Below are 25,440 nucleotides of genomic sequence, written 5' to 3'. Positions count from 1 at the left end.
AAAAGAATCAATATTTGTTATAACAATTTGTTGTGTCAAACATTCAATAGGGAGCTGATACTTCCCGGCTTCAGAATTAGTGACTACTCCTTGAGCGGAATCCCCGTTGTCGATGATCTGTCCGGGCATTCCTCTCCTAGAGGAAACTCCTGAGGTCACTGTCCATATATGGACATTAACGTCAGGGGCTCCCCCTGGAGCGGATTCCACGGCCAGACTCGGCAACGGGGATTCCGCTTAAGGAGTAGCCACTGACCATATATGTATATATGCATATATATAAGTATAGGTGTAAGACCCCCCTATAGCCTGTAAATGTACGCTGTAATACATCCCTATATCCTGTAAGACCCCTCTATATACTGTATATATACACTGTAATAAGTCCCTATATCATATATACATCCATACACTGTAATACCCCCCTATGGCCTGTAAGGCCCCTCTATATCCTGTATATGTATATATACACTGTAATACGTCCCTATCTCCTATATATAAGTATAGGTGCACTCACCTCGCAGTGACATATCACAAGTTTCCCTCCCTGTGTAATGACTGCCTTTTGTGCCGTTCTAGTCTTTCATTGCACATCACGTCCTTCCCTTTCCGCCTCAGATTTCGGCTTTCTCCTCCTCCGGCAGTCTCTCCTCCCCTCACCCAGTGCAGTATCTTCCCGAGCTCCATTGCGGATGCTGCTGGGCCCGCGCCATATTGTAGAAGCCGAGCGCTCGAAGCCTGCGCCCCACATCATCTTCCTCAGCCCCAGCACGGAACACACAGCGGCCGCCGAGCGCACTGTGAGTATGGCTTCCATTATCGTGTGCCGCCATGTTGTAGGAGACGTCGTTTGGCCGATGTTCTATAGTGTATATCGCTAGGACGCGCCGTTGTATGTTGTGCGGGGGATGCCATTGTTTGAGAGGGAGCTCTATGCCCAGCTGTGCGGGGGTCTGGTGTTACAACAGGACAACGAAACGAGGTCACCAAGGAAAGCAGCTGTAGTTCCTATAAGTATAGAAATGTATTGCTAATGTCAGTCATTCGTACACACCGCTCATAATTCGTTACAGTGTGTCATCTTCAGAGATCGTCTTACACCGGGACACAACATAATGTTATTACATATTGCACCATTTCCCCATCCAGTGTTGACAGCTCCGACCTATTTATCGTCTTTTAACAAGGGGTGTGACCGGTAAATGAATGTTTGTATAGGTGTCACCTCCGTTGTCACCAGCTAGCTGCCAGTCTTGGGGACATTGCACATAACTCAATGTGAACACACTGCAAGGTCTGATGAGATCCCATGAGCTCGTCCACTATACAGGATGGGAAACCAGCTAGTCAGGATACCGCAATGTATGTGAACCCTGTCATCTTATTGTATTGGATTACAAATCTTCTCCGCATCCTACCACGTAGAGGTGAACATCACCGTGGATACCCAGACCGTCTCCCATGCCGGTATTTATTCCAGTTACTACAAATTATCACCTCTCGACTTTATAGGTCATAATAACTAAACAATTGGTGGGGATCTGACCCTTGGGAACCCCACCGATCGCCAGGACGGAGAGCCTGTGTCTGCGATTCTCCCGATCCACGAGCCCGCAGCTATGAAGTGTTCAATGAAGACCCTGCCGCTCTATTCACAGTTTACGGCACTGATGGAAATTAACGTGGCGTGTGAATGGAGTGGCAGAACGCATGCTCGACCACCACTCCAAGCAGTGGGCTTGGTGGCAGCAGAAGACAGTGTCCCCGTTCTGGTGATCGGTTGGGGTCCCAGTGGTCGGATCCCCAACAATCTATTAGAAAGCTCCTATCCAGTAGCTAGCTGATAACTTGTAGTATCCAGAAAACCCCTTTAAGCTGTCAGACTAGGGCAAACACATTGAAATAGATGTGCTTGACCTAGTTAGATTGCAAACGATATACAGCTTAACCGGTTAAAGACCATCCACTGTATATATACGGTGCAGGATTAAGCTTGTGGCCCGAGCGATTAGACAGCTGGAATGTCTGGTTTCCGGCTTTGTGTCTGCCAGGGACCCTAGAGAGAAGACAGAAGCCGTTTTCACCGCTCCAGTCTTCTCAATGAGCGCTATGTATAGAAAAGAGGCTGCTGCCTCTGGTGATCCCTGTGATTGGTCACATGATCGCCGTGGTGCCGGTAGTAAGAAGTTTCTGGATGTAACTAGACCCAGCACAGCCTTAACAGTGACTATAAGGCTAAGTTTACACGGGGCGGATACGCTGCGTAAAATTAAACTACGTATCCGCCCCGGTGGCTGCAGGGAATTCCAGGCGAAAACCCGCACCAAACTGTGGTGCAGTTTCTCACCCGGAACGTCCGCTGTGGAACTGCTGCATTTAGCCGGCCAGCGTCCTGGGATGACATTTCATCCCATGTGACCGCCGGTACAGCCTGTGATTGGCTGCAGCGGTCACATGGGATAAAATGTCATCCCAGGACGCCGGCCTGGAGGAAGAAGCAGACTTCTAGGTAAGTATAGGAATATTAAAATTTTTTCTGAGTTGCGTTTTTTTTTTTGCGGAAACACTGGGGTTCCGCCGCAAAAGGCGCAACAACTACTATTTGTTGCCGGATTTACCTTCCCGTTGAACTCAATGGGGAAGACCCGCAACAAATAAGCAGGGTTTACGCAAATACAATTGACATGCTGTGGAATAAAATTCTGCACCGCATGTCAATTTCTGAGCGTTTTTTCCGCTCAGCATTTACACAGCGTGCGGATGAGATTTGTTCTATCTCATCCGCTTTGCTGCTACTGTATTATGCCGTGGATTTTCTGCAACTAATTCCGTTGCGGACAATCCACAGTATTTACGCAAAGTGTGAACTGACCCTAACAGTGGAAAAGTATAGTGTAAAAAAATAATAATAATAAAGTCCCCCAAAGGTCTTTTCTGATCTTTGAGGGACAGGCCATATTAATAAAAAAAATTAAAAGTACAAATAAATGATATAAAAATGACACGCAAAATTCCCGCCAAAAACCGCTCCCCCTGTCAATCATTGTGATAACGCTAGCGCTGACCCAATTACCCTAAAATAGACAAGTAATAAATCAAGATTTACGGTAAACAATAAACGCTAATAAAAAGTCTATTTTAGGGTAACGCTATATTATTACCAGAAAAAAATGTGCTAAACTGTTGAAAAGCGTATTTTAAACAGCGTAACTCACTGAGCTACGCTGTTTCCGTAACTACCATTATGTTCTATGAGACGAGAAACCGCGTAGCTCAGCGAGTTACGCTGTTTAGGTAACTCACGACCATATAACATTTTTCATGGTCAGAATTTACCTCATTCAGCCGCAGCACACAGCGGCTAAATGGGGTTTAGGGGGCCCCGTTCTGGAGATATGTGCGGGTCCCAGAGGTCGGGCCTGCATCTATCTGGCATTTATGATATCTCCTCTGGATGTGTCATAAATGTCTCCCGTGGGGAAACCCCTTTAAGTCAAACTGAGCTGTCAATTACTGCAGAACATCGTTTTTTTTTTTGCAAAATTTTGCAGCTTTTTCCCACTAATGGCAGAAAAAAAACCTGAATATACCCGAAGGCCTGGCAAGTACCAACATGGGAATACATGGTACTGTTCACCTCTGCTACGTGGTGCTGTTCACCTCTGCTATGTGGTGAGGTGTAGCGTGGGGAGACTCTGTATTCTCATATGGATATGTAATCCACTACAAAATGATGAATTAAAATTGAGTTCACATATGTTCCAATATTGTGAGTAGTTTATTTCTTATTCTGCCTAAAAAAGGTGTTAGGCTCTGTTCACATCTGCGCTCTATATTTCTGTTCTGCTTACAGGAGCACAATGAAAACAAAGGAAGTGACTGATCCGTCGCATGACGGACACCAAAGGCGCCTGGCGGAGCTAATTAGCTTTAATCGGTTTCTGTCATGTCTGGATCTTTACCGGAAAAAATAGCGCAGTACTTTGACCAGTATTTTTGACCAGAGCCTCCAAGGCATATGTGAACAGAGCCTTACCTGTGCTGAACATGTATACGTGGATGAGGCTGTTCTCCAGTGGAGTGTGGCGAAGCTCCTGAGCAGGACGGGTCGTATATATATCCTGCAGTTGCCGCTGTCACTTCGTTTGATTGACCGTTGTAAGGGCTCGTCCACACGTTGAGGAACTTATGCGTTTTTTTTTCTGTCCAGAATTGCGGATGGAAAAAAAACGCAGCAGAATAGTGAATGAGATTTAACAAATCTCGTCCACGCTGCGTAAAAATTCCAAGCCGAAATTGACCTGCGGCGCGTATTTTTCGGACAGCAGCATGTCCATTCCCGCTGTAGACAGAGGACTGAGGAGTTTTTCAGAGGAGATGTTGCCATGTCCTTGCTTTGTGAAAAATGCAGCAAAATCCGCATCAATTTTCTGCAGTAAAAGCCACAGGTAATGGTGCGTTTTTTCCGCTGTGGAAAGTCTGCTACTTTTCAAAAGAATTGCTGAGGTTTCTTCGCCCGTAATTCTCTGCGGCGCGCAAGCCAGATATTCTGCGTGCTTTTACGCAGCATATCCGTCCCGTGTGAACTCCGCCTTACAAAGCGTGCTATTGCAGTTTTTGGCATATAGTGCACCCAAAAATGTTTTTGACGTGCAACAAATTTACAGTAAAATGTGCAAATTTTCTAGTCACTCGCTAAATTTGAAAAGTGACGAAAAAAGTGGGCGTGTACTCCAAAAACACGTCGCTTAGGACACTTTTATTAAAGTAAACAAAGTAAAATGTTGCACGTTTTGGTGCAGTGAAAGCGATTCTGCTCTATTATCTGAAGATTAGGATCCCTCCTATGCTGCTCAAACTGCCGGGTCTGACATCAGGCGTGGAGAACCGCAACTGCACGTTGCCAAGGCCACCGTCCCACGCCCAGTAAGTATCGTGCATGGGTTCTGTTTATGAATAGGACCTGTGCGTGATACTCTCTTGGCGTCATATTGTACGTCCGATGTTGGATCAGGCGGGAGAGTAACATTGGGGGGGGGCACAGAGTATTTATATAGAATCTGTTGGCAAAGCCTCTGGTAGAACGGTAGACAAAGCCTTCAAAAGTGGGAAAAATAGTGATATGGAAACTATAAGTAGTGACATAGGGATACGTGGCTGCAACCACTACCGCATACTGATGAATTGATTATTTTTTCCCCTCATGTTCTTTATTTTGAGCTACTACTTCTGTGTAATCCTCCGCTCAGTCATGGAACGTACATCACACTAACACTTCATGTCCATTTCATTTTCAGGAATGATGTCTCAGGCTGTTCAAACCAACGGTGCTCAACCACTGAGTAAAACATGGGAGCTAAGCCTTTACGAGCTGCAGAGGACACCACAGGTAGTCACACGTTTTCACTAGAAGCACGCCTTGACCTCTCTTAGGGCCCGATCACACGAACGTAAATAATGTCCGTGTGCTGCGTATGGAAATCACGCGCAGCACACGGACCCATTGATTTCAGTGAGGCCGTTCACACAGGCGTGAGTTCCCACGCAGCGGCGTGAAAATCACTGCATGTTCTATATTAGTGCGTTGGTTTTTTTTTCACATACCTACGTGTCCATTGAAGATGCACATCCGTGTGCGGTGCGTGATTTGTGATTCAATTGAAAATAATAAAAAGATGTGCTTTGCAAGTGCATGAATGACGTATGCCCCTCGCAAAGCACACTGATGCATAACGCAACACACATGGACCAGATTCAAGCGCGTTTTGCACACGCGTGAATCTCATACACTTGTGGGAATGTAGCCTAATTCTTCTGATTGAACAGCCTAATATCATTTAACAGGAAGCAATTACTGACGGCTTAGAAATTGTGGTGTCACCGAGAAGCCTGCACAGTGAACTGATGTGTCCCATCTGCCTGGACATGCTGAAGAACACGATGACCACTAAAGAATGTCTGCACCGGTTCTGCGCTGACTGCATCATAACGGCCCTCAGGAGTGGGTAAGTAATGCTCCATAACTTTGCTCCACTTTAGTTACCAGTTTTTGTTTGGCTTAATATTGCATCATTTATAAGATAATCTTTAGTGATGTTATATGTAAGAATTGGAATAGTATTTTTTATTCATGAAAGATTATATTCGTAGTACATGACTTCTAATATACCGTTTTTTTCGGACTATAAGACGCAGTTTTTAGCAAGAATAAATCTTGCTAAAAAGTCCCTGCGTCTTACAGTCCGCAGTCAAGGGACCCGGCATCGCCGGGCGCCATGACCGCTTCATTACTTAACCCCTTCCCGACCTATGACGTGCCGGCACATCATGGAGCTGGAGGGGGATGATGTATGGAGCGGTATCACGCACTGAGCCCGCTCCATACACTGCAAGTGTCTGCTTCTGACACGCTACTATAACAGCCAGGAACAGTAATTTCGGTATTCCTGGCAGTTTAAAGGGCTTGTGCCATAAAACACATGCATCCCCTATCCACAGGATGCGGGATACATGTGTGATCGATAAGGAGAACGGGGACTGAAAGTTACCAAGAGCGCTGCATTAGAAGCTTTGACTTCCGCGTTCTGTGTCCGGCAGCTTCATACAGATCAATGGGATTCTTCTGCGCATGTGCGAGCGGCTCCCGATTGATCTCTATGGAGCTGCGGAACAGAACCCGGAACTCCAGGCTTCTCATGTAGCGCTCTGGGTGACTTTTGCTCCCCTGTTCTCCTTATTGCTGGGGATCCCAGCGGTCAGACCCCCCAGTGATCTCACATGTAGTCCCTATCCTGTGGATTTCCGTAACTCCCATAGAACTGAACAGTAGTTACGGAAACAACGTAGCTCGCATGCTACGCTGCTTCCGTAACTGCCATTCACTACTATTGGAGTTAGAGAAACAGCGTAGTTACGCTGTTTCAGTAACTCCAGATGTAACCAAGTGACCGCTGGTTCAAGTCCCCTAGGGGAACTAATAAAATGTGTAAAAAAATAAATAAATGTTAGATAAATTTTTAGGAGTGTAAAAAAAAAAAAACTTTTCCCATTTTTTTCCCCAAGCACAATGTAAAAAATAAAATATTTTCGTCCCGCAACAAAATAAGCCCTCACATCGATAAAAAAAAATATTAAAAAAGTTTTGGCTCTCAGAATGTGGTGAAACAGAATAAACTATTTTTTAACAAATAATTTTTTTTCCTATTTTCTGTTGTCTAAAACCTGGGTGCATCTTATGGTCAGGTTCATCTTATAGTCCGAAAAATACGGTACCTTAGCTGTCAAAATAAAGATTTACGCTTATTTGCGTTTTCGGTTTTGTTTTTCACACAGCGTTTTGCTGCGCTTCAACCAGATTTTACTCTAAAGTCTATGGTAACTAGAGAGCCTACATACACAGCGTTTTGGTTTGCAGCTTTTTTTTGTAGTGTTTTTAGGGTCAGTGGCGGTTTATGTCCCCCTCCCCTCCAAAAAAAAAGCTCTGCATGCTCTAGGTATGGCGTTTTTTTTTTTTCTTATAGGCTTCCCTATAGGATGTACGCATGTATAATATGACACTAAATGAAAATCCCCACCAAAAATACTTTGGAAAAAGGTAAATTACATTTAAGAAAAAAACGCTGGCGGCTTTATATCCAGTCTAAAAAGCTATACAAACACCCTGTGTGAAGGAGGCCTCATAGTAGTTCTCTGTGCGAGCTAACTGAGGGAAACGCTGGTAGGAGAGACCATATCTCCCTCCCAATGTTTATTTTTCTTTTTACCCACAGCGTTTTAATGGGCGCATTTATCACACCTAAATGGTACATTGCATTGCAGTATAGCATGCAATGTTAACACATGGGAGAATGTCATACATCCGCGTTTTTGCGGAAATCACATCACTGCCGACAAACACCTATCAGATATCGCGCACGACTTATCTCACAAAGAAGTGACAAAAAATGAATGTACGAATACCGCCTTTGGGTGTGTTCACATCAGCGTTTCGTTTCCGTTGATGGGTTCCGTCAGACCTTTCCGTCGGAGGAACCCATCAACGGAACGGCAAACGGAAACCATAGATTCCGTTTGCATTACTATTGATTTCAATGGTAATGCTTCCATAGCTAATGGTTTCCGTTTGTCTCTATTCCATAAGGATTCAGTTTTTTCGACGGAATCCATAGCGTAGTCGACTGCGCTATTGTTTCCGCCAAGAAATTGGAGACCTTACAGAACGGAGACAAACTGAAACCATTAGCAACGATATCACAGCGAGGTTCAAGAGTGGAATCTGCCCCAAGATAGAACAGGGCGCTTTTTATTTTCAAGCGACCAGAAAAAAAAATCCATCCTGGGATAAAAACGCTTCTATGGAGAGTGATTAAAATACGGATACATGTGTATTCAGTCCAATTGTGATCTGCTTTGCATCATTATTTCATCCGTTTATCAACGTGGCTGTCACATGTAGCTAGTTTCCAGCCTAGAAAACAACCTATTAGTATTACTAATCATTAATACTGATTCAGTATCATCTGTAATATGTCTGCATTACAGATCTTTGTTACGGACATTTACCAATGCACTCATGTGAAAGAGGCCTCATTGTAACAGTATGCGCAAGTATGATAATGCAAAAGTGTAATCTGGGATAGCATTTATACTTCGACTGTATTTGAAAATAAATAAAATACAGCCGGCCATACACGTTAAATAAAAGTAAACCAAGCATGCCAATTTAAAAGGGATCGGTTGCCTATATAATGTGTATGGGGGCCTAGTGATGGCAGTTCTCAGGAGGGAATAAAATTATCCCCATGTTGGATTTCAACATGCCCGATTCCTTATGTTCCAGTGGGAAATAATCCGCTGTCAGGTTAATGGCAGCAGTTTATCCAGCTCTCCCCATTGAAATAAATATGCATGCTTGGTGGAGTCGGGTGAGATGTCCATTTTATGTGTTTGGTCAGATTAAACAAGTTGTCCAGGATTAGAAAACATGGCTGTTTTTTTTTTTCCAAAAACAGCACCATACCTGTCCACAGCTTGTGTATGGTATTACAGCTCCGCTCCATTCATTCCATGGACAGGTGTGACTCACCAAACATTAGCAGAAATCTTTGTCTTTTGAGTGTTATTTACTTCCTAGAAAACCACATGAAGTAATAGATCAAAATATAAAACTTATCCCAAATATATATAATTAGAAAAATGACATCATTTAGTGACACAAGCTCTGGCCCTTTAAGAGCGGGACAACCTGAAGTGTCTCTCCACAAGCAGCAGTAAGTGACCCTGGGGTGCCCTAACTCACTGGGGGTGGGATCCCACTGAGTGAAGGCACATTTGCACACACTCCTCTTTCACACTTCTAAGCACACACCTTTTATTCTCCCGGCCTTCTGGCTGGGAGATGAGAAATTTTTATACCTGGCGGATGTCCAGGCTGTATCACAGCGCACATCCACTTATTTAATTTTGTTTTTCACTGTGTGTTTGTCACGTTTTGTCACAAGGGTTTTGGGCTGCGGTGCCCTTTTTGGACCCTCCTGAAGTCTAGGGGGAAATGTGTGGCCATCTGGTACCGTTTTGCCCTGCAACCCGGCCTCCCTTCTTCGGAGGGGAGGTGCAACCTTGATTCAGACTCCTAGGTGGACACTGGGGTGGCAGCCCAGGTAGAAGCCTAGGAGTGTGTTTGGGTCTCCCTAAGCTTCGGCGAGGGGGGATCATCGATCCTCTAGGCCTATGGTTTGGAGGGTTGGGGAATGGTTATGCGGGGCCTCTCTTTTAAGAGAAGGGCTGCGATAGACCGCATCCTTGTGCACTTTTTGTGTGGCACCTCTTCACTTTTTATGCACTTGGGTGATAGAAAGCACGGCTCGGGCTTTCAAATAAAAAAAAATGGGATGAAACGTCATCCCAGGAGGCCAAACTGCAGAAGGAGCAGAGAACTCTAATCTAGTTGTTTTTTTACTTGCGATTTTATTTATTTTTAATTTATTTTTTTACGCAAAACTTGCAACACTTGACTTGCATTGAATACAATGGGGAAAACCCGCAACAGAAAAGCAATGAAAAAGGTGTTTTTTTTCCGCAGCATGGGCATGAGATTTTCAAAATGTCATCTAATTTGCTGATACTGTAAATTTTGCGGAATTTCCACACAGAATTCTGTTGCAGAAATTCTGCAGCGTTTACGCTACATGGGAACCCGGCCTTAGGCCTGGGCTACAGTGAGACTTTTTGTAGTACTAAGGATGGATTTTAAGTATTGACATCAGGCCGTGTAAGAAAACCCTTAGGCCAAGTTTCCACAGTTCAGATTATCTGCATATTTGGCATGTATTATGTAAGCCTAAACCAGGAATGAAGCCCAAACATAAGAAATATATAAAGGAAGGCCTATATGTCAGCTCTACTAGATCCTTTTCAGTTTTTGTTTATAAAAAAAATGCATGAAAAATCTGCAACAAATCTGCAGTGTTAACAAGGCCTAAGGCCGGGTTCCCAGGTAGGGTAAATGCTGTGGAATTTCTAGAAAGGAATTATGTGCGGAAATTCTGCAATATTTACTGTAGCAGCAAAGTGGGTGAGATTTAGAAAAAAAAACGCAGCGTAAACTTTAAGAAATTGACCTGCGGTGCGGAATTAAAATCCGCAGCATGTCAATTTATGCTGTGTTTTTGTTGCTTTTCTGTTGCGGGTTTTTCCCATTGAATTCAATGGCGATGCAAAACCTGCAACGGAAAGCCAAGTGTTGTGACTTTTGCAGTGATTACGCCGCAAAAATCGCAACTGAAGAAAAAATCCTACTTATCCAGAACGCTCTCCTTCCTGCAGTTTGGCCTTCAGGGACGTTTCATCCCATGTGACCGCTGCAACGTCACATGGCCTGCAACGTCTTCGTAGGAGGCCGGAGCAGGCATCAAAGGAGGGTGGGGGGTAAGTATGGGCGCTTTTTTACGCAGCGTAAATTCGGTCCAAAAAAACTGATTGGGGCGGATTTTTCGGAGCGAATGTACGGTCGGTTCCAGGTCGGACACTCTGCATGATTTTTATGCAGCGTATCCAACCCGTAGGAACCCGGCCTAATACTGAGGAAAATCTGCTGTCCTTCTAATTTATAGGAAATCTTATAATTGAATCTACTCTCACATTTTGTGTTTTTATCAGGTCCCCTTTAAATGTGTGCTTTTTTTTAGACTGATTTCAATCTTTCACCAACAGAAATAAGGAATGTCCAACATGTCGTAAAAAACTGGTCTCCAAAAGATCTCTACGACCAGACCCAAACTTTGATGCTCTGATTAGTAAAATCTACCCAAGTCGAGACGAATATGAAGCTCATCAGGAACGAGTTCTGGCCAGGATCAGCAAGCATAACAATCAGCAAGCGCTAAGCCATAGTATTGAGGAGGGCCTAAAAATACAAGCAATGAACAGGTAATGTGGCTGATCCTGCAGCCTATAATCTGCACAAACACACAGCATGAATGAGGTTCTATTAAACCAGGTATGTGCTCTGCGTTTCTTCACCGCGTGGTAACCACCTAGAGACTGAAGCAGCTATCGGCACAATCCTTGCATTATTATTAGTAAGAAGTCCGTACACAGAGAGCTGCACATTCTAGACACTACACTTCATTCCATAATCTAAAGCTATAAATACGACTGTCCGGTTTTGCAACATCTTTGTTTTACCTTGAGGTGCCCTTGTTTCTTTGAATCAATGTAATTCTAGTGAAGCGGATTCTTTCTAAGTTCCTTTATCGGCTGGAACTACATGTATGGCTTTGGAGTGACATTGTCATATCTACCATGTCACGTGCAGTAGCTTTTATTTTTTCCTCATTGTAGCCATACTTTCTTCTAAGACATGAGGTGGCTTTGGTGGTATCGGGGTTTGCTGAATTTTCATAGTCACATCCAGGACACTTGAAACGAATGGTCGACCAGTTCTTCACTGCAGCAACACTTTAAATCGTTGCAGTGTTGCTGGAGAGAGACCTTGTGCATATTGAGGGTACGTGTGGAAAAAAAAAAACACAGGGAAGTCAATAACGTAAGTATATAATAAAGTTTTAGCAATTCTAACACTCGTGTGACTTATTTTTTATTTTTTTTATTTCTCTTTGTGATGTGTATCTTGATCATCATCATTATTACTATAAGGGTCAATGCACAAGGCATTGCATGTGCACGGACCCTGTACGGCAGCATGCAGAGTCCCTATGGGTCTTTATTATGATCCAGTTGGCACCATATTCTCACCTAGAACCGATGCTTCTATGAGAAAATATACCGTATGACAGAGATGTGACTGCGCATGCCACAATTTTTCAGTGCGGGTTCTCACTGATAGAATCGGAGGCCGCAGTCGGTACAGTATGGGCACCCTATTTCAGATCTGCGCAACACTTATCCATAATACAGCCGTGTACATGAGTCCTCAACAGCGAAAAACCACAAAACAATGTTTCTCAAAAAAATTTAACTCTTGGTACAAAATATATCCCCATTTGAGATATATGCACGGGTAATTACTAGAGGTATCTTCTGTTTTGTGCTGTGTACAGGGAAAGGAGAACATTCTAATCCGCTTACCAGTTTCTTCTTCTGGAAAATAAACAAACCGCAGGAGAAGAACATTATGGTAAGCCAATTTAGAATTTTCTCTTTTTAGCATCAAAATATTTATTTAGGTGCTGCAAAACATTTATTCGTCACATTCGCCATTCCAATGTATTTGAAATGCTTCAAAAGTATTTGGAGAGCACATTTGACATGAGGGTCCGTGCAAAGGGCAGGCAAGGAGCTGGATTTGGATTAACACTTTGCATGTGATGTACTATGAGAACATTCCCCAATATGTATCACTGTTTCTGATGGTTTTTGCTTCACCCGAGCAGCTATTCGTGAATACTCACGTTTTAAGAATTGTTCATTGAAGTATCTGTTTAGGCCACGTTCCTATACCATGGCTGCATCAGTGCTCACTTAAGGACTTATCCTTCCTTTGGCTTTCCTTAAGAACGCAGTTGGACACCACGGCTCAAATGCATTAAGTGAATGCAGAAGTGGGTTTAAAAGGTTATACACACTTGTAAGGTAGGCTGGTTTATGACCATTCATCTTAAAATACTCATTAATACAATAGAAGCATTTTGCCAGTATATCTTACCTTCTAAAATACACCTCCGTATTGCCATAAGTGAATACTACGATGGGGGGATAAAGCATTGGGGAACCTCATCCAGAAAACGTGATGCTTTTCGTGACCTGCCCCCCATCGTCCATAGACTTGGGATATGGATTCATCTGCTTATGTGCAGATTATTGTGAGCATCTTCCTCTGATCTAATCTGGACAAGGTTTCACTGGCCTCTTTCTGTTCTATAGATCTCATATGGTATAAATATCTTAGATATTTGAATGGGGATGTGTAAAATAAAGTTGCTTACTTTTGCATTAGAAGTAATATATGATGAACTTTCATAAACTGGCCAACCCCTTTTAATATATATATATATATATATATATATATATATATATTTATTTGCATAATAGTCACTTGTGTGTAGTTTTAGATCCTGGACATGACTGAAAAGAATGCCTTTCATTTCAGGTTACAGAGAGGTAAAAAGCAGCAGGTGGAGAATGGGAGTGGAGCAGAAGACAACGCAGACAGTTCCCACTGCAGTAATGCTTCAGTGCACAGCAATCAGGAAGCCGGGCCAAGCAACAAGAGGACGAAAACATCTGATGATTCAGGTTTAGAGTTGGACACGAACACTGAAGCAGTTACTTTGGATCCTGCGCTGGATGGATCTAGCGAGATCGAATTGGTTTTTAGGCCTCATCCTACGTTAATGGAGAAGGATGATAATGCTCAGACTCGGTAATAACAAAACATTATTTCTTTTTTTTTTAAATCTAATTTATTATTTGTAATGCAAATACATTGCAGTCCATGCAGTGTAATGGCGCAGTCACACCTGGCGTATTTGCCTAATATTTCAAGGAGGAAAACTTTACAGTGTAAGCCTATGGAAAACGCCAAAAATTGAGAAATGTGTTGTAGAATATTTTTCCCATTGGACATTGTACAGTTTTCCACAGCTTACTTTTACGCTGCAGAAATACAAGGCAAATACGCCACTTGTCACTGAACCCTTACCGTTAAGATGCTGATTTAAAAGAGGAAGAATCCTTTTACTTCTCGGTCTACAATATCTGCACAAATGTGATCACACTGACTCAATAGCTTAGATTATTCAGTCTGATGCAGCTTTCTGTAGATTAAGTCCTGGTCCCTATATGAAGACTGGATTAGGGGTATTCCAAACGCCAGGATTTTTCTCCTATCCACTGGTACCTCCCCCCAGCTGCAAGACGGCAGCTATGAGGTTGAATGGAGCGGAGGCCGGGCATGCGCGGTGCCGCTCCATTCAAAGTCTCTAGGGCTGACCGAAACAGTCGAGCACAGCGCTGTGATGTTATAACGGTTAGCATGTGGTTCCCTAGCAACCACTCAAATGCAGAAGCAGTGGGTTTTTCATCAGGGTTTTATGTGTTCGGGAACTGATTATTTTAGTTCCCTGTCGCAGTACAGGATTGGGGTGACACTGTGTGCAGAAGTGCACAATGCCATCGTGTTTTTGAAGAATAGCGTAGCGTAGTTCAGAGCCTCCCTCGCAGGTCACCGGACACCTAACTTAGAACTCCTGCACACTTGTGTATTAAAATGAGATTCAAATACAGATGCACGGGGGGCGTGGCCTAGAGGTGAATGTGAGAGGACGTGTGTGACCGGAGCTCCTGCTGTAATCATCCTTTAAGGTCCATATATCCCGTAAAACTCGGGGAAAATAGCTTCCCTAGGGGCTTACCAGAGTCTGGAGGTGGAGGAGCACAAATACCCGGTCATAATGACGCGCTCTAAGAAGCAGAAGTCGCCGCCAGCGAGTCCCGGGTCCCGCGCTCAAGATGGCGCCGAGGAGAAGGAAGGCCGCAATAGAGGCCTCCGGCAGGAAGTTGTGGAAAAGCTGGAGAGGTTCGCCCGCACGCCGAGAGCAGGGGGGGCGGCTGCACAGCAGCGAAAGTCGGCTGGAGATCAGGCAGCTGGAAGCTCATCATATGGATCCAGGTATTCTCCTTTGGCGGGGGACATGAGAAGTGAGGAGGAGGAGGAGGAGGAGGAGATGAGTGGCGCCATGCAGGATCAGCCAGGTGCTGGAGGGAAAAGTGGAGTAAGGAAGGAGGAACCCTCCCTAAAGGACATTTTGGTAGCGGTGAAGCAGAATTCTATGGTCCTTAATACCTTAGCAAGTCAGATGGGTGGATTGAAGGAGGACATTTTGCTGCTCAGGAATGATTTGCAGAAAGTTGCGGAACGCACCACTGCAGTGGAAGGGAGAGTCTCAGACATGGAGGATGCGATTCCTCACATAAAGCAGGATGTACAGGCACATTCGCAGGCAGTGGCGACATTGATGGCTAAGACAGACGATATGGAAAATCGGCTGAGACGAAATAATGTGCGCCTTGTGGGGGTTCCGGAAAGAGTGGAGGGAACGAATCCGGATGACTTCTTTGAAAAGTGGCTGATAGACACATTTGGTAGAGAGGAATTGACCCCTTTATTTGCGGTGGAGAGAGCGCACAGGGTGCCGACCAGACCTGGCCCTCCCGGAAGGCCGCCGAGACCGGTGCTGATAAAGATTCTACATTATAAAGATAGAGACAAGATCCTGAGGAAAGCTAGAGAACGTCAAGACATCTCCTTTAATGGGGTGAAAGTGTCCTTCTTCCCGGACTTCTCTTTGGAAGTACAACGGAAAAGATCACAGTTTATGGATATAAAAAGACGACTAAGGGCATTACAAGTGCAATATTCCATGATGTATCCTGCCCGTTTGAGAGTGGTGGCGCTGGGAACAACTTCCTTTTTTGAGACACCGAGAGAAGCGGTTAGATGGTTGGATAGCCATGAAAGTCAGCTGAGACCGGCAGAGGGACGGCGTTGATCCGGAACAGACCGGCTGGCAAAAGGAGGCTGGGGATGCAGGACTGAACCAGGTGTCGTAGGAAAAATTGCAAGATTTGGCATTTGATTGGACTTGGAGTTGGAGGGCATGGTTGCGGGGACCGCGGAAGACCGGAAGAGGAGGAATGTGTTTATGGACATTGAGGGGTATTGATATGCTGAAGGGATGGTAGTTTATTTGTAAGAAAATGGCAGCGGGAGGGATGGTCAGTTAAGCGGGAAAAGCACATAACGAGTTATGGCATTGTTGAATGTATGGTGGGCGGAGTTGACCTGCCGATGTTTGTTATGGGTAATGGCAGATACGTTCTGTTGCCCCAACCCTTGGAAAGGGGTAGGTTTACGGGGGAGGTTGCAGGGGGGGGAGGGGAGGTTGCAGGGGGGGAGGGGAGGGAGGGAAAGGAGACCCAGCCGGTCGGATATGTAAAATTAAGAGAACAGGATAGGAGGAGCTGTGATATGTTGAGGGATGATGGGATCAATTAATTGTTTGTCCTGGAATGTACGGGGCCTGCGGGAAGCCAGAAAACGACAGGCGGTATTTGATTTTATTAGAAAACAGGAGTCGAGGGTGATAGGACTACAGGAGACACATATGACTAGGGATTCAGTTTCCATGATGCATAGGGCCTGGGTAGGCCATAGTTTTCATTCTTACCATACTACATATTCAAGGGGGGTGAGTCTTCTCATACATAGGGCAGTGCCATTTGTATGTCACGACTCCTTCCAGGATGGGGAGGGGCGGTATGTGGGGGTACACTGTACATTGTATCATTGGAATTGTGTGTTGGTGGTGTTGTATGTACCCCCTCCGTTTTCTAGTGGATGTATCAAGAAAGTGGTGGAGGAACTGGCTAGGTACCCGGAGGTGCCGTTAATAGTGATGGGGGATTTTAACGCAGTATTGAATACCAATATGGATAAATTTGGCATGACAGGGGGAGGTGTAACAGCTTTTGGCCATCTGGTTGCTGAAATGGGCTGGCGGGACATATGGAGGGATAAACATCCAAATAGCTTTCAGTATTCTTGTGCGTCTTCCACATATCAGTCTTTATCCAGGATAGACTTAATCTTGTGCTCACCGACAGCGGTACCATTTGTAGCTCAGATAGAATACTTGCAAAGAGCGTTATCGGATCATTCTCCTGTGTTAATGAAGGTAGAGACGGAGGAGAGGACAGGGCGGGGGCAAGGGTGTTGGAAACTTAATGCCTTTTGGCTAAAGCTGATAGACCATAAACAAATTTTAGACCTCCTAAAGGAGTACTTTCAGTTCAATTCAGGAACGGTACCGCAAGAGATACTGTGGGACGCGATGAAGGCGTGGCTGAGAGGGGTGTTCATCCAGCACATTTCAGCAGTAAAAACACGGTCTAGACAATTAGGAGAAGCACTGTTGGGAAGGGTAGAGGAGACAGAAAGGCTGCATATAATAGATAACACAACAGACACATTGAAGCATTGGGTGGAGGCGCAGCGGTTGTTAAAGCAACATCAGTTGGAGAGGGCAGATAACAAAAGGATGTTTTTAAAACGCCAATATTATGAGGAGGGGGAAACCACTGGACGGTTACTGGCAAGGATGGCGCAGGCTCAGAGGGAGAATAATTACATACACACCATTAAAGGGGAGGGGGGGAGGTTGGAGACTGATACAGGACAGATTTTGAAAGTGTTTCAGCAGTTCTACTCGGATTTGTATGCCTCTAGGGCAGAGCACACGCCTCAGCAGCTGGAAGAGTATATAGGGGAGATAGAATTTCCTAGGTTGGGGGGGGAGGAGAGAGGGACATTGGAGGAGCCAATATCTCTGGAGGAAATACAGGCGGCTATAGGGATACTAGCCAGTGAAAAGGCGCCGGGGCCGGATGGTCTTCCGGTGGAAGTTTTTAAGGAATATGGGGAGGAGCTTGCGCCGCAGTTACTGGCCACTCTTTTAGATAGCTTCAATAGGGGGCGGCTTCCAGAAACAATGTATGAAGCGACTATAGTAGTTCTGCCTAAAGAGGGGAAGGATCCTCAACTCCCGGGCTCTTATAGACCAGTCTCACTGCTGACGGCGGATATTAAAATCATGGCGAAAGTATTGGCGCTTCGACTAGCTAAAGTAGTAGCTGGGGTGGTACACGGAGATCAGGCCGGTTTTATGCCATCCAAATCGACGGCGGTAAATCTGAGGCGGCTGTTTTTGAATCTACAAGTTATGCCGGATAATCGTGGGGGGAGAGCCATAATGTCCTTAGATGCGGCCAAAGCATTCGATTGTGTGGAGTGGAATTATTTGTGGTCAGTTCTGGAAAAAATGGGATTTGGCCCTAATTATATAAAATGGGTAAAATTGTTGTATGTAGCCCCGACAGCAAAGATAAGGGTGAATGGGGTGTTATCGGATCGGTTTGCGCTGGAGCGGGGAACGCGTCAGGGATGTCCATTGTCCCCATTGTTGTTTGCGTTGGCGGTGGAACCCTTGGCGTGTGCAGTGAGACAACATGAACACATTCAGGGGTTGAGATATGGGGGGGTGGAGGAAAGAATTGCATTATACGCAGATGATATGCTGCTATTCATGGCGGATACCGAACGCACATTACCGTTAGTGATGGCCCTAATTAAGCGGTTTGGGAAATATTCAGGACTACTCATTAATTGGTCAAAATCGGCCCTAATGCTCATGGACCCGGGGGATATTCAGAATGGGGAAGAGGAGGTGGAGATACCTGTGGTGAAGGAGTTTAAGTATTTGGGGGTGAGGGTGACGGCGAAAGTACAGGATTATATGTCCCTTAATGTAATGCCACTGTTAACAAAGATAAAAGCCAAAGTAGAGGCGTGGAATAAGTTGCCCCTATCGGCTCTGGGTAGGACAAATTTGATTAAAATGATCCTTATGCCCCAGGTGTTGTATGTCCTACATAACTCACCGGTATGGATCCCCAAATATTGGTTCAGGAGATTGCATAACCTTTTTAGAGACCTAGTATGGAAGAAGGGGGTACCTAGGATTAAACTGGAGAAATTACAGCTGCCAAAGGAGGAGGGGGGCCTGGCTGTTCCTAATGCTTGGGTGTATTATTTAGCTGCCCAATGTCAGCATTTCTGGGGGTGGGAGCAGGAAGAGACATGGGGGTCCAGTGCGCGCATCCTATCATATCTGGGGGGGGGGGAGAACCCGTTGGCAGGACTGGAAGCGCACAGATATAAACAGATGGCGAGTACCAGACCCACTCTGCTTCTCATACATAAGGTGTGGTGGCAGTGCAAGCAATTGCTGGGGATAGGGGAGTGCACTAAATATACACCGCTCTGGAGGAATGCTTATTTGGGGGAATTGGGTAAATTGGAAGGGATGCAGGGGTGGGAGCAGCAAGGCATAATACGGTTGAATCAGTTGTATGAGGGAGACATACTCAAATCTTTTCAGCAAGTAAGGGAGGAGTTTCAACTGGACTCCCGCATGTTTTATCAGTACCTGCAGATTCGGCACGCAGTGCAGACACAAGCGGTCAGTGTGGACCTGACGATGCATGCAGCGGGGGTGTTGGAGCATATTGCAAAGGCAGTATCATCAAAAGGATTAATCTCATTGGTTTATCGCAGGTTGTTGGTGGAACATCTGGGAGATCCTATGGCAACAGTGAAAGCAATATGGGAGAGGGATGTGGGTCCTATTACAACAGACCACTGGGAGGCGGTATTGGCAGCAACATGTACTTTGTCCATTAATGTAGCACAACGAAGATCGCAGTTGTTTCTGATACATAGGGTGTACAGGACCCCGTGGGTGCTGAAACAAATGGGATTAAGAGCGGATGCAAAGTGCCCTAGGTGCCCGGAAGAAAAAGCAGACATCCTTCATATGTTCTGGACATGTGGGAAGCTGGGGAGTCTGTGGACGGAAATATTGGAACTAGTGGGGAGAGTGTTTGAGGTACAGATCCCATGGGATCCGGTAGTAATGCTGCTAGGGTATGTTGGAGATTTGGGGGGAGATAGGATGTCAGGGTTGGCAATTGCTAAAATACTGTATCAAGTTCGGAAAGGAATTGCAAAGCACTGGCTGGATGCGGAGCCACCATCAAAACAAGAAATCATAGGGGCACTTAACTCACAGGTTCTGATGGAGTATAGGATATACTCCAAGAGGGGGTCCAGGGTCAAGTTCGACAAACAATGGGCTAGGTGGATTGATCAATCTGGGTATGCTTCTGTGGAGCTAATGACACTAAGGCAACAAGTGCAGGTATAGGGCCACTGAGGGGAGAGGATTGGAAAAGTGGTACTGAGGAGATCGGCTGGGGGGGATACAGGGGGGAGTTGGGGGGAAGGGAATGTTTGGTTAAATGTAAAGAATTGGGTCTGTTGAAAATTGCTTGTACACTGTATGAGAACGTACAATGACCTGTAATAATGTGGAGTTTTGTTGAATAAACTTGAACTGATTAAAAAAAAAAATACAGATGCACAATATGGATAGGTTTTGTGTTTTTTATTTTTTATTTTTTTACTCGTATCAGTTTTTGTTAAAGGGAACCTGTCGCCAGCGTTTCCCTTATTGAACTCTACTCACCCCTCGCTGGCCGCTTCTGTGAAAAGTTCATTGCCGTTATCCACTCTCCTAAACTCCTCTGACCGTAAATAATGGTCTGCAAACATTTTGCACCTTTTATGGTAATAATCCGTTAGTCTCGTTCATTACTCTTTTGATGCCCGCCCACCTTCAAAAACTAACCCGCGCTGTATGCCGAAATCCCATATGAAATAGCATGCATGCGCCCCCATCATGTATGGTACGACACCATGCCCTGCTTCGTCCGGGCCTCCAGTCTAGTTGCTGAGGATGCACCGCTATGGTGTCCCGTTGTGCTCACGCACCAGAACAAATCATCAATGTGCAAGCGCGGAATTTCATGTGTGCTGGGGTAAGGCGAGGAGCTGTCAATCAAAAGTAAGGAGGTGGGGCTAACTCAGAAAGGCTTGAGAATGAAGATGTGACTTTTTCCAATCGACGGCTTATGCTCATTAGTATACGACACTAAAAAATGAAATACTAAAGGTACAGAGCCTACTTAGAAGATATAGGTTACATAACAATGATTTTTCATCCACTACCACCAGGTATTTCTGGTTTAACCCTTTCAGGACCTGACTAATTTTAGTTTTTATGCTTGTGTTTTTTACTGGACAAGTTGTACTATTGTGATGTACTGGGAAGCAGGGAAAAAACTCAGAATGGGGTGGAATTGGAAAAAAACAGCAGTTCCTCCATTTTCTTATGGGTTTTGTTTTTACAGTGTTCACTGTACGGTGAAAATGACATGTTATCTTTATTCTGTGGGTCAGTACGTTCATGGTGATACCAAAATTTGATATCGTTTTTATGTTTTAGTACCGTTAAACATTTAAAAAAAAAAAAAACACAAATGTCAAATTTGAAAAATGAAATTTCTGTGTACAGAGCTGTGTAAGGTGTCTTTTTGTACGTGAAAAGATGTCGTTTTTATTAATACCATTTTGGGGAATGTGGGGCATTTCGATCACTTTTTATTCACTTTTATTGGGGTGTTGAAGTGGCAAAAAAACTGCGATTAGGCCATATTGACATTCTTTTAATCCCGCGTCGACATTCACCGTATTGGTTAAATATTGGTGTAGTTCGGGCATTTTCGGACACTGGGTTACCTGAAATGGGATCTAGGGAAAGGGGGGTGATTTTGAGTTTTTAGGCTTTTTGGGGAAAAACTTTTTTATTTTTTTTTATTTAGCCCCCCCCTATGTGGCTTGAACCTGTGATCATTAGATTGCTCATGCCATAGACTATTGAAAAATCAGTCCATTGCTATTGAGACCTGCCACAGGCAGATCCCAATCGCAATCTTCCTATAGCAGGGCTGGGAGCGTTCACGAGGTTCCCAGCTGCTATAGGAATACACCGGCTCCCACAATCGTGCCGCGCGGGACCAGCCCCGAAGTGGAAAGAGCAGTAAAAACCCTCAGATGCCGGTGGTCACATCGGACACCGGGATCTGAGGGGTTAAATGCTTGCGATCAGAAAATTTTCTGATTGCAAGCGTTGCCGCTGGGTCCCTGCTATGCAACATGGCAGAGACCCGGCGGCTATGGTGCCCGCTCTGCTTCTGAGTGGGCGCCATATTTAAATACCCTTTCCCAACATAAATCGCCGGTGGAGCAACGGGAAAGGGTTAATAGGTGAAATGCTGGTAACCGGTTGTCGTTAAGTATTTTGTTATGAGTTGTCCGTTTTTCATTCCTATTTGCATAGGAACTGCGCATTGAAAAAAAAACAGGATTGCACATCTAAAAAAAACGGAAATCTGAATAAAACCATTCAAAGGTATTGTCACGGTTTTTTAATAAAAAACTGAAATACGGATCCGATATCTGGAAGTGTGAATTAGCCCTTATAATGTGGTCCATTATTAATATAACTATGTTTTTTATGTTAAAAGGTACATAAAGACTTCTGGAAACGCCACCGTCGACCATTTATCCAAATACCTGGCAGTTAGGTTGGCTCTTGAAGAATTTCGAAGTAAAGGAGACACAAACCAGATGAATTTGAACACTGCCAGTGAAAAACAGTACACAATATATATTGCTACAGCAAATGGGCAATTTACAGTGAGTATTACATAAATATTGAGGCCTCTCCATCTGACGCCATGATCTGCTGACCTGGAAGGCTGAATTCACACGCTACGCACCTCAAAACCCGCTTAACTTACAGTAAAATACAACTGGATGGGGTTTTCAAAACCCCATCCACATGTACCAGAAAAATATTGCATTTTCACAGCTGATTTCAACCTTTGCAATGCATAGGGGCAAATCCACAACAAAATCCTCATGTAACACACAAATTATCTGCCGCGTCTCAACCCGGCTGAAATGATAAACAAAAAAAAAACAGAAAGGAACTGTGTGTGAGTGATCACAAGGTGATGCCACCATAGCTCAGAAGTGGTTATTGTTCATTACGTTTCCCAGCTATGTGCAGTACTGCTGTTCTGATGCTGCCAGGGCTTGCTGTGGGTGGAATTATCATGCAAAGGACTACAGTTCCCATGATTCCTCTCCCCTCCCACAGAAATTGCCTCTATATACAGCTACCTGCATGCCGCCCTATTTCAAGGTGTAATGTAGTACTGTAATTACTCGGTCTTCATACACAACACCGGCTCTACTACCGACACTGCACGATCCGCTGCCCATCATGTGAGAGATAACGAGAAGGGAGGGGTGGGAAGCTTAGAAGAGAAGTCATATGTTCTGTGACGTTTCCTTCAAAAAGGGAGGGGGGAGATAATGATATGTTCAGAATATGGAATATCACACAAGCAGGAGATAAACACCTGGAGCCTGTTCATGTGACTATGCGAGACGGAGACATTGGTAAGTAATAGATCTTCCTGCATGTAAACCATCTGCACATAATTTATAAAAACTGGATAACCCCTTTAGAATAGGTGAGGGTGGAGCAGAGTGAGAAAGACAGACAGACATGCTGCAGCTTCCTGGTAAGTGTTATGTTACCCCAGTGCTGGATTCTCAGCTACACTGCTCATTACTGCTGTATAATGTCCTTCATGTTGCTGCAGCTACTATATATATGTGATAGGAGAGCAGGATTCTCCTCTCCTATGTGTGCAGTGTATAGAAGACATGATAGCAGTTAGGCTCCGTCCACTAGCTCAGAGACAACTGAGAATTAGATATAGAGCCTGCAAAGGGCAAAACTGCTAAATAATGCCATATACAGTTCATATAATGGCCAGAAATAGTGTCATTCCTTATGTACACACATATGACCGCTTATTCTGAAAAGTTAGCTTTAAATATTACGGGATATACAGAAATTTGTTATGTAGTGCACTATTTATTAATTATACCAGACGTTTTCAGATGATGACATTTTATACTCAGATCCTGGACATGGACCATCAGTGGGCAAGCCATTTACCTTCATGCAAAACAATGTTAATTAAGCCTGTTTTCTTCTAGGTCCTAAATGGTTCATTTTCCCTGGAACTAGTCAGTGAAAAGTACTGGAAGGTGAATAAACCAATGGAACTTTACTACGCACCTACTAAGGAGCACAAATAGTGGTGAACTCATTCAAACGTGTGCTCTTACTTACCTTAAATATTAGCACCATGTGGACTTTGCACTTGTGAAGCAAGTGACACCTCCGGCTTGACAGAAATTTCTAAATTTATTTACAAAAACAATTTTGTGACAATGTTTTTGAAGACGGCCTCTTGGAGCAAAGGGACTTCTTTGACACAAGGACTATGGCTTTACCTAAGGATTCTTCATGTTATTTGTATTTATTTATAGTAAAATGTTGGTAACTGGTAAGTATGCATTGTGTGGACCCAAATGTAGTGATGGAAAAAAAAAAAAAAAGATGAGCCTGATATAAACTAATGCTCGTTGTGTAATAATTCTTCGTTTTGGAGCACAATGAATGTATCAAGTGGGCACATATGCTGTATCATCTACATTTCACATAATTAAAAAGTGGACCATGTATAGGAACTTGGTGAATATTACATTTGTTAATTTTCTGAAGAGCACATGCACTATCTACCCCCCTTTCCATTTTACATCTGTTACATTGAAACTGTCAGACAAGGCTTGTGTTTCATCTTAAAGGGTTTTTTTGATGACACAAAATTGATAGCCTATCCTCCCGATAGGCCATCAATATCGGATTGGTGTTTGAAGGGGTTGCGGTGCTCCGGCAAGTGCTGTTTCCGCTTCATTTCTTACACTGCTGACATTTGGAGCGCCAAGCACAGTATTAGAGCTTCCTGCCCTTCACTACGAATGTGTCAGGGTTGTACAGTATGGAAAGCAGCGCTCGGCCCCTTCAAACAGCTGATCGACAGGGGTGCCGAGTAGGCTCCCCGTGATAGGATAGGCCATGAATATCTTATCACCGGACAACTTCATTAATAGTCAATACAGGGAAACGTGGTTAGAAAATTACGTTTTGTGCCACATGTATTTAAATTCCTGTAGGCATGTGAATGTTTGATATTATACAATTGTAAAAGTTTGAGAAATTGATTCGAACTAGTCTGCAGAAGTTAGTATAATGTATATAGCCATTGTAAATAAAACCACTTTGAGTTGGCATGAGTCATTATTGCAGCCTATAATTTTTCATTTTAACCAATTTCCGCTTTTGTGTTTTGTAATGGACAGCAAAGCATTGAAGGGGGGGGGGGGGTCCTTTTTTTACAATACCGCTTTGCTAGACTGGTCCGCCAAGAATACACTAATCAAAGGTTGTGCCACCACCGGAAAAATAAGCATTACAGAGTGCCCATTGGAATTAGTAGGCTATGCGTGTACATGCCAGGCCGTCCAGACAAAGTTAC

The 25,440-nt window shown here is 44.2% G+C and overlaps 2 protein-coding genes across 4 annotated transcripts in view; one reads left to right on the top strand and one right to left on the bottom strand.

Annotated features, from left to right (window-relative positions):
* The window catches only part of LOC142657912 (uncharacterized), a 28,951-nt gene extending 28,006 nt beyond the window's left edge, over positions 1-945 (bottom strand). Inside the window, exon 1 of the mRNA XM_075833443.1 lies at positions 518-945. The gene's annotated coding sequence lies outside the window, so the exon portion shown is untranslated. The remainder of the gene's footprint in view (positions 1-517) is intronic.
* Positions 528-25,198, top strand: RNF2 (ring finger protein 2). Of its 3 annotated transcripts, none has more exons than XM_075833442.1 (8): positions 528-800; positions 5,298-5,389; positions 5,845-6,005; positions 11,212-11,427; positions 13,610-13,882; positions 22,317-22,388; positions 22,504-22,675; positions 24,056-25,198. In XM_075833442.1, the coding sequence occupies exons 2-8, from the start codon at positions 5,300-5,302 to the stop codon at positions 24,155-24,157; spliced, it is 1,086 nt and encodes a 361-aa protein (XP_075689557.1). In that variant the 5' UTR covers positions 528-800; positions 5,298-5,299; the 3' UTR covers positions 24,158-25,198. The 3 variants fall into 3 exon arrangements, with proteins under 3 accessions (XP_075689557.1, XP_075689555.1, XP_075689556.1); XM_075833440.1 differs by lacking the exon at positions 528-800 and adding an exon at positions 888-982; XM_075833441.1 differs by lacking the exons at positions 528-800; positions 22,317-22,388 and adding an exon at positions 893-982.
* Positions 25,199-25,440: the final 242 nt, after the last annotated feature.

This window comes from Rhinoderma darwinii, chromosome 7, assembly GCF_050947455.1.
Source record: "Rhinoderma darwinii isolate aRhiDar2 chromosome 7, aRhiDar2.hap1, whole genome shotgun sequence".
NCBI classification, from domain to species: Eukaryota; Metazoa; Chordata; class Amphibia; order Anura; family Rhinodermatidae; genus Rhinoderma; species Rhinoderma darwinii.
This window is presented reverse-complemented; position numbering and strand designations above follow the sequence as displayed.